The sequence below is a fragment of the Oncorhynchus clarkii genome, chromosome 14 (assembly GCF_045791955.1).
Source record: "Oncorhynchus clarkii lewisi isolate Uvic-CL-2024 chromosome 14, UVic_Ocla_1.0, whole genome shotgun sequence".
NCBI lineage: Eukaryota > Metazoa > Chordata > Actinopteri > Salmoniformes > Salmonidae > Oncorhynchus > Oncorhynchus clarkii.
Window position 1 is genome coordinate 30,834,719 of NC_092160.1, and position 9,569 is coordinate 30,844,287.

The 9,569-nt window shown below is 47.8% G+C and overlaps 1 protein-coding gene across 1 annotated transcript in view; it reads left to right on the plus strand.

Moving 5' to 3' along the window:
• LOC139366506 (ephrin-B1-like) overlaps positions 1-8,287 on the plus strand; it is a 133,278-nt gene extending 124,991 nt beyond the window's left edge. Inside the window, exons 4-5 of the mRNA XM_071104044.1 lie at positions 2,387-2,521; positions 5,691-8,287. Of these exons, the coding sequence (XP_070960145.1) occupies positions 2,387-2,521; positions 5,691-6,097 (542 nt within the window). The 3' untranslated portion in view covers positions 6,098-8,287. The remainder of the gene's footprint in view (positions 1-2,386; positions 2,522-5,690) is intronic.
• The last annotated feature ends 1,282 nt before the right edge of the window (positions 8,288-9,569 follow it).

A 9,569-nucleotide genomic window follows, 5' to 3' on the forward strand; every position in this document is an offset into this window, starting at 1 on the left:
TCTAGTCCTGCCTTAGACACATAGACAAGGTCCAGCCCTGTCTTAGACACCTGGACACGGTCCAGTCCTGTCTTAGACACGTAGACACGGTCCAGTCCTGTCTTAGACACATAGACACGGTCCAGTCCTGCCTTAGACACCTGGACACGGTCCAGTCCTGCCTTAGACACGTAGACACGGTCCAGTCCTGTCTTAGACACGTAGACACGGTCCAGTCCTGCCTTAGACACCTGGACACGGTCCAGTCCTGCCTTAGACACGTAGACAAGGTCCAGTCCTGTCTTAGACACGTAGACACGGTCCAGTCCTGTTTTAGACACGTAGACACGGTCCAGTCCTGCCTTAGACACCTGGACACGGTCCTGTCCTGCCTTAGACACCTGGACACGGTCCAGTCCTGTCTTAGACACGTAGACACGATCCAGTCCTGTCTTAGACACATAAACATGGTTGATTGAACCAACTGTTGATTGTTGAACCAATTGTTCCCTCTACAACAGTTAGAGATATAAACCAACTGTTCCCTCTACAACAGTTAGATTGATATAAACCAACTGTTCCCTCTACAACAGTTAGATTGATAAACCAACTGTTCCCTCTACGACAGTTAGATTGATAAACCAACTGTTCCCTCTACAACAGTTAGAGATTTAAACCAACTGTTCCCTCTACAACAGTTAGAGATATAAACCAACTGTTCCCTCTACAACAGTTAGAGATATAAACCAACTGTTCCCTCTACAACAGTTAGAGATTTAAACCAATTGTTCCCTCTACAACAGTTAGATTGATAAACCAACTGTTCCCTCTACAACAGTTAGAGATTTAAACCAAATGTTCCCTCTACAACAGTTAGAGATATAAACCAACTGTTCCCTCTACAACAGTTAGAGATATAAACCAACTGTTCCCTCTACAACAGTTAGAGATATAAACCAACTGTTCCCTCTACAACAGTTAGAGATATAAACCAACTGTTCCCTCTACGACAGTTAGATTGATAAACCAACTGTTCCCTCTACAACAGTTAGATTGATAAACCAACTGTTCCCTCTACAACAGTTAGAGATATAAACCAACTGTTCCCTCTACAACAGTTAGATTGATAAACCAACTGTTCCTTCTACAACAGTTAGATTGATATAAACCAACTGTTCCCTCTACAACAGTTAGAGATATAAACCAACTGTTCCCTCTACAACAGTTAGATTGATAAACCAACTGTTCCCTCTTCAACAGTTAGAGATATAAACCAACTGTTCCCTCTACAACAGTTAGATTGATATAAACCAACTGTTCCCTCTACAACAGTTAAATTGATAAACCAACTGTTCCCTCTACAACAGTTAGAGATATAAACCAACTGTTCCCTCTATGAACACTATTATCTTTAGAGCTGACTTATCCTCAAACTCCTCTCCTCTCCTCTCCTCTCCTCTCTTTTCCTCTCCTCTCCTCTCCTCTCCTCTCCTCTCCTCTCCTCTCCTCTTCTCTTCTCTTCTCTTCTCTCCTCTGCTCTCCTCTCCTCTCCTCTCCTCTCTTTTCCTCTCCTCTCCTCTCTTTTCCTCTCCTCTCCTCTCCTCTCCTCTCCTCTCTTTTCCTCTCCTCTCCTCTCCTCTCCTCTCCTCTCCTCTCCTCTCCTCTCCTCTCCTCTCCTCTCCTCTCCTCTTCTCTTCTCTTCTCTCCTCTGCTCTGCTCTCCTCTCCTCTCCTCTCCTCTCTTTTCCTCTCCTCTCCTCTCTTTTCCTCTCCTCTCCTCTCCTCTCCTCTCCTCTCTTCTCCTCTCCTCTCCTCTCCTCTCCTCTCCTCTCCTCTCCTCTCCTCTCCTCTCCTCTCCTCTTCTCTTCTCTTCTCTTCTCTCCTCTCCTCTGCTCTCCTCTCCTCTCCTCTCTTTTCCTCTCCTCTCCTCTCCTCTCTTTTCCTCTCCTCTCCTCTCCTCTCCTCTCCTCTCCTCTCCTCTCTTTTCCTCTCCTCTCCTCTCCTCTCCTCTCCTCTCTTCTCTTCTCTCCTCTGCTCTCCTCTCCTCTCTTTTCCTCTCCTCTCCTCTCCTTTCCTCTCCTCTCCTCTCCTCTCCTCTCCTCTCCTCTCCTTTCTTTTCCTCTTCTCTTCTCTCCTCTGCTCTCCTTTACTCAGCAGTAATGTTAAAACCAGACATATAAATAAGACATATTATGGCCTTTTACAGATATGAATAATGAATAACAATAAAAACCAAATATATAATTTTCTTAACCTCATTTTGCCATGTCAGTGTGTTCTGTCCCCTAGACTGCTGAGTGTTTGCGCTTGTGTGCATATGTGTGTGCACGCTTGTGCGTGTACGTTCGTGTGTGTCTCTGTGTATTACTATCATACAGAGATATTTATCACGGTGTCCTATGTTTCAGACCCCAACACTGTTCTACCAGACCCTGTATTACCAGAGGAACCAGAGAGAGAGAACGACAACAGTCTGGGAGGAGACTTCAGTCCTAGCCCTGAGGACAACCTGCTGCCTGGGGCAGGAGAGCCAGGCAACACTGGTGAGATAACAACCCTAACCCCATTAGAACCTGACAGAACCCAGCTGAACCTTACAGAACAAATAGGACCTAAAGAATATCGACCCCATGAAAAGTGTGGGTAGAGAGAGAAGGAGAGAGAGAAGGTAGAGAGAGAAGGAGAGAGGGAAGGAGAGAGGGAAGGAGAGAGAGAAGGTAGAGAGAGAAGGTAGAGAGAGAAGGAGCGAGAGAAGGTAGAGAGAGAAGGAGAGAGAGAAGGTAGAGAGAGAAGGAGAGAGAGAAAGTAGAAAGAGAAGGAGAGAGAAGGTAGAGAGAGAAGGAGAGAGAGAAGGTAGAGAGAAAAGGTAGAGAGAGGAGAGAGAGAAGGTAGAGAGAAAAGGTAGAGAGAGGAGAGAGAGAAGGTAGAGAGAGAAGGTAGAGAGAGAAGGAGAGAGAGAATGAGACAGAGAGAAGGTAGAGAGAGAAGGTAGAGAGAGAAAGTAGAGAGAGAAGGAGAGGGATAAGGTAGAGAGAGAAGGAGAGAGAGAGAAGGTAGAGAGAGAAGGAGAGAGAAGGTAGAGAGAGAATGAGAGAGAGAGAAGTAGAGAGAGAAGGTAGAGAGAAGTAGAGAGAGAAGGTAGAGAGAGAAGGAGAGAGAGAAGTAGAGAGAGAAGGTATAGAGAGGTAGAGAGAGAAGGTGGAGAGAGGAGAGAGAAGTAGAGAGAGAAGGTAGAGAGAGAAGTAGAGAGAGAAGGAGAGAGAGAAGGTAGAGAGAGAGAAGGTATAGAGAGAAGGTAGAGAGAGAAGGTAGAGAGAGAAGGTGGAGAGAGAAGTGTGGACAGGGAGAAAGTGACTGAGAGAGATTCCTGGCAGCAGCTGCTGATATACAGTGGGGCAAAAAAGTATTTAGTCAGCCACCAATTGTGCAAGTTCTCCCACTTAAAAAGATGAGAGAAGCCTGTAATTTTCATCATAGGTACACTTCAACTATGACAGACAAAATGAGAAAAAAAATCCAGAAAAACAAATTGTAGGATTTTTTATGAATTTATTTGCAAATTATGGTGGAAAATAAGTATTTGGTCAATAACAAAAGTTTATCTCAATACTTTGTTGTATACCCTTTGTTGGGAATGACAGAGGTCAAAAGTTTTCTGTAAGTCTTCAAGGTTTTCACACACTGTTGCTGGTATTTTGGCCCATTCCTCCATGCAGATCTCCTCTAGAGCAGTGATGTTTTGGAGCTGTTGCTGGGCAACACAGACTTTCAACTCCCTCCAAAGATTTTCTATGGGGTTGAGATCTGGAGACTGGCTAGGCCACTCCAGGACCTTGAAATGCTTCTTACGAAGCCACTCCTTCGTTGCCCAGGCGGTGTGTTTGGGATCATTGTCATGCTGAAAGACCCAGCCACGTTTCATCTTCAATGCCCTTGCTGATGGAAGGAGGTTTTCACTCAAAATCTCACGATACATGGCCCCATTCATTCTTTCCTTTACACGGATCAGTCGTCCTGGTTCCTTTGCAGAAAAACAGCCCCAAAGCATGATGTTTCCACCCCCATGCTTCACAGTAGGTATGGTGTTCTTTGGATGCAACTCAGCATTCTTTGTCCTCCAAACACGATGAGTTGAGTTTTTACCAAAAAGTTATATTTTGGTTTCATCTGACCATATGACATTCTCCCAATCTTCTTCTGGATCATCCAAATGCTCTCTAGCAAACTTCAGACTGGCCTGGACATGTATTGGCTTAAGCAGGGGGACACGTCTGGCACTGCAGGATTTGAATCCCTGGCGGCGTAGTGTGCTACTGATGGTAGGCTTTGTTACTTTGGTCCCAGCTCTCTGCAGGTAATTCACTAGGTCCCCCCCGTGTGGTTCTGGGATTTTTGCTCACCGTTCTTGTGATCATTTTGATTCCACGGGGTGAGATCTTGCGTGGAGCCCCAGATCGAGGGAGATTATCAGTGGTCTTGTATGTCTTCCATTTCCTAATAATTGCTCCCACAGTTGATTTCTTCAAACCAAGCTGCTTACCTATTGCAGATTCAGTCTTCCGAGCCTGGTGCAGGTCTACGATTTTGTTTCTGGGATCCTTTGACAGCTCTTTGGTCTTGGCCATAGTGGAGTTTGCAGTGTGACTGTTTGAGGTTGTGGACAGGTGCCTTTTATACTGATAACAAGTTCAAACAGGTGCCATTAATACAGGTAACGAGTGGAGGACAGAGGAGCCTCTTAAAGAAGAAGTTACAGGTCTGTGAGAGCCAGAAATCTTGCTTGTTTGTAGGTGACCAAATACTTATTTTCCACCATAATTTGCAAATATATTCATTAAAAATCCTACAATGTGATTTTCTGGATTTTTTTTCTCATTTTGTCTGTCATAGTTGAAGTGTATCTATGATGAACATTACAGGCCTCTTTCATATTTTTAAGTGGGAGAACTTGCACAATTGGTGGCTGACTAAATACTTTTTTGCCCCACTGTACATGGGAAACAGATTTGATTCTGCTCCGATTTCAGTCACTTGAGGAGCTAGTCACTCTTTTTTTCCAGTAACCGTCCTTCCCAACCCCCTCTCACCCCTTCTCACCCCCTCTCACCCCCTCTCATCCCCTCTCATCCCCTCCCACCCCCCTCTCACCCCCTCTCACCCCCCTACACAAAGAAATGAAACAGAGTCAGATGTGCGTATCTTCCCTGGCCTGTTCTCTACCCTGGCCTCTCACTTGGCCTCTCCCCTGGTCTGTTTCCTAGCCTGTCCCCTGGCCTGTTCTCTACCCTGGCCTCTCACTTGGCCTCTCCCCTGGCCTGTCCCCTGGCCTGTCCCCTGGCCTCTCCCCTGGCCTCTCCCCTGACCTCTCCCCTGGCCTATCCCCAGGCCTCTCCCCGAAACACCTTTCTGTAGACTTAGCTATTGCCTCGTCTGTATCAATCCTATTAATCTGAGTGATGTTGGCTGTTAACCACAGATTACATTACAGGGTCACCTTGATGAAACTAATTCAATTAGATGACATCATTAGCACTTGTCAATCACCCTAAAGAAATATGAAGAATTCATCGTCATTTCGTTAAGCTATAAAACAATAATCATATACATATATTTCTGTATTTGAATGCACGATGGGTCGCATTGTACAAACTCACTCTTTCTCCCCCCCTCCTTCTTTCGCTACCCCCCTCTCTCTTCCCCTCCCTCCTCCAGACTCTATAAACCAGGACAACAGGTCAGGAGGCTCCAGCAGCAGTGACGGCATCCTGGGGTCAAAGGTCGCTGTGTTCTCAGCCATCGGAGCCGGCTGCATCATCTTCCTCCTCCTCATCCTCTTCCTCATCATCCTGCTCATCAAGATGAGGAAGAGATCCCGGAAGCACTCTCACGCTCAGCCCCACCCTTCCGCCCTGTCACTCAGCACGCTGTCCAATCAGAACAAGCTGCCTGGCAGCGGGGGCACAGCCGGAACGGAACCCAGTGACATCATCATCCCGCTGAGGACAGAGAATAACTACTGCCCTCACTACGAGAAAGTGAGCGGTGACTACGGACACCCTGTTTATATCGTACAGGAGATGCCTCCGCAGAGCCCAGCAAACATTTATTATAAAGTCTGAGAGAGGAGGAGAGAACATTTATTACCAGGTCTGAGAGAGGAGGAGAGGAGAGAACATTTATTACCAGGTCTGAGAGAGGAGGAGAGGAGAGAACATTTATTACCAGGTCTGAGAGAGGAGGAGAGGAGGAGAGGAGAGAACATTTATTACCAGGTCTGAGAGAGGAGGAGAGGAGAGAACATTTATTACCAGGTCTGAGAGAGGAGGAGCACCTAAATGGAGAAAAGCATATGAACATCTACATACAGTGTGAGTTGAAGAGAGAAGGATAGGAGCGATTGATTATTCTACCAGTGGACTAACGTTTTATTTTAACCTGGGGACTTGGCTTTTAACAAGCCCATGTTGTTCAACCACCTACTGACCTAAGGAGAAGACGCCTGACAGTGGACCATGGACTGATCCAGAAAAACTGGACTGACAGAAACTGTCCAATACATTTCATCTTGTTGTTTGGCGCTGTAGTGTGATGTTTTACCCTCTGTCCTCCTGTCTTCTAACCTCCTGTCTTCTAACCTCCTGTTCTCTATCCTCCTGTCCTCTATCCTCCTGTTCTCTATCCTCCTGTCCTCTATCCTCCTGTCCTCTATCCTCCTGTCCTCTATCCTCCTGTCCTCTATCCTCCTGTCCTCTATCCTCCTGTCTTCTATCCTCCTGTCTTCTATCCTCCTGTCCTCTATCCTCGTGTCCTCTATCCTCCTGTCCTCTAACCTCCTGTCCTCTAACCTACTGTCTTCTAACCTCCTGTCTTCTAACCTCCTGTTCTCTATCCTCCTGTCCTCACCTCCTGTCCTCTGCTCCTTTCCTCTGTCCTCCTGTCCTCTAACCTCCTGTCCTCTATTCTCCTGTCCTCACTTCCTGTCCTCTCCTCCTGTCCTTTCCTCCTTTCCTCTGTCCTCCTGTCCTCTAACCTCCTGTCCTGTATTCTCCTGTCCTCACCTCCTGTCCTCTCCTCCTGTCCTCTCCTCCTTTCCTCTATTCTCCTGTCCTCTATTCTCCTGTCCTCTAACCTCCTGTCCTGTATTCTCCTGTCCTCACCTCCTGTCCTCTCCTCCTGTCCTCTCCTCCTTTCCTCTATTCTCCTGTCCTCTATTCTCCTGTCCTCACCTCCTGTCCTCTGCTCCTTTCCTCTGTCCTCCTGTCCTCTAACCTCCTGTCCTCTATTCTCCTGTCCTCTATTCTCCTGTCCTCACCTCCTGTCCTCTCCTCCTGTCCTCTCCTCCTTTCCTCTGTCCTCCTGTCCTCTAACCTCCTGTCCTCTCCTCCTGTCCTCTAACCTCCTGTCCTCTAACCTCCTGTCCTCTATTCTCCTGTCCTCACCTCCTGTCCTCTCATCCTGTCCTCTCCTCCTGTCCTCTCCTCCTGTCCTCTAACGTCCTGTCCTCTCCTCCTGTCCTCTAACCTCCTGTCCTCTATTATCCTGTCCTCTCCTCCTGTCCTCTAACCTCCTTTCCTCTATTCTCCTGTCCTCTCCTCCTGTCCTCTAACATCCTGTCCTCTATTCTCCTGTCCTCTATTCTCCTGTCCTCTCCTCCTGTCCTCTATTCTCCTGTCCACACCTCCTGTCCTCTCCTCCTGTCCTCTAACCTCCTGTCCTCTCCTCCTGTCCTCTAACATCCTGTCCTCTATTCTCCTGTCCACACCTCCTGTCCTCTCCTCCTGTCCTCTAACATCCTGTCCTCTTCTCCTGTCCTCTAACTTCCTGTCCTCTCCTCCTGTCCTCCATTCTCCTGTCCTTTATTTATCCTGTCCACACTTCCTGTCCTCTCCTCCTGTCCTCTAACCTCCTGTCCTCTCCTCCTGTCCTCACTATGTGACATCACACCCCCCAGTATTGATCCTCTCTTTAACAAGGTCACACCCTTCTGAACTGACCACACCGTTCTGAACTGACCACACCGTTCTGAACTGACCACACCTTTCTGAACTGACCACACCGTTCTGAACTGACCACACCTTTCTTAACCTACCATACCCTTCTGTTGTTGTGTGGTTGTGATGCTTGTGCTCTGGGTTTAGTATCTTCCACTACACTACTATCACTACACAGCACAGTTTAGTAGGTACTAGACCAACACACCACACTTCAGTAGTCAACTCAAGCGCCAGTGGAGGCTGGTGGGAGTAGCTATAGGAGGATGGGCTCATTGTAATGGCTGGAATGGAATAGATGGAACAGAGGTAAACACATCAAACTTATGGAAGCCATGTTTGACTCCGTTCCATTGATTCCATTCCAGCCATTACAATGAGCCCATCCTCCTATAGCTACTCCCACCAGCCTCCACTGGTGTGTGTGTGTTTGTGTCAGTCAGGCCTCTGCTGGGGATCCAGATAGCTCAGGTACCAGACAGTGTGTTCCTCTCTCCCCTCACACCTCTACTGTCTCACCCTCACACCTCTACTGTCTCACCCTCACACCTCTACTGTCTCTCCCTCACACCTCTACTGTCTCTCACCTCACACCTCTACTGTCTCTCCCCTCACCTCTACTGTCTCTCCCCTCACACCTCTACTGTCTCTCCCCTCACACCTCTACTGTCTCTCCCTCACACCTCTACTGTCTCTCCCCTCACACCTCTACTGTCTCACCCCTCACACCTCTACTGTCTCTTCCTCACACCCCTACTGTCTCTTCCTCACACCTCTACTGTCTCTCCCCTCACACCTCTACTGTATCTTCCTCACACCTCTACTGGCTGCCTTACTGTCTGTAGTATGATTCTGCATCACTCCACAGACCTGTTGTGTTTGGTAGATTTCCCTACAAATACACAAGAAGCTAAGATCTCACTGTTCCCTCCACTCTTTCACCAACACCATCACCCTCTCATTTTCCCATGGAGATTACCTGGGTCTGTACTGTTTATGGACAGGCTCTGCGTCTGTGTGTGTGTGTGTGTGTGTGTGTGTGTGTGTGTGTGTGTGTGTGTGTGTGTGTGTGTGTGTGTGTGTGTGTGCGAGCGTGCGTGCGTGCGTGCGTGCGTGTGTGTGCGTGCGTGCGTGCGAGTGATATTCCACCAGCCTGATAGGATGTTAGCCATGCTCCAGGTATTTATTACCTTTCTTTAGGGATGTGTATGTCTGAGACTTTGGAGTGTGTGGGGGGCGGAGTTTTGTTAAAAGAGATAGTCATGTGACTAACGAAAGAGAAGTCAGTAAGATGGAACTAAAGGAGAAAGATGAGTGGGGACCACATTGCTGAATGGATGCTACCAGGCCTGTTGAGTTGTTGTCCAGTGTGTGTGTTTCTCCAGGCCTGTGGAGGGTTGGCCAGTGTGTGAATGACTCAGTAGCACTCACACAGCATGACTAATCAACAAGCCAACACACACACACATGGGCACCCACGTACGCACAAGCCATGAAGAGAATAACAGAGGACAGCTCAAGGATGAGGGAGGAGGACAGAGCAGGAGGAAGAGAGGAGAGGAGGAGAGGAGAGGAGAGGAGAGGAGAGGAGAGGAGAGGA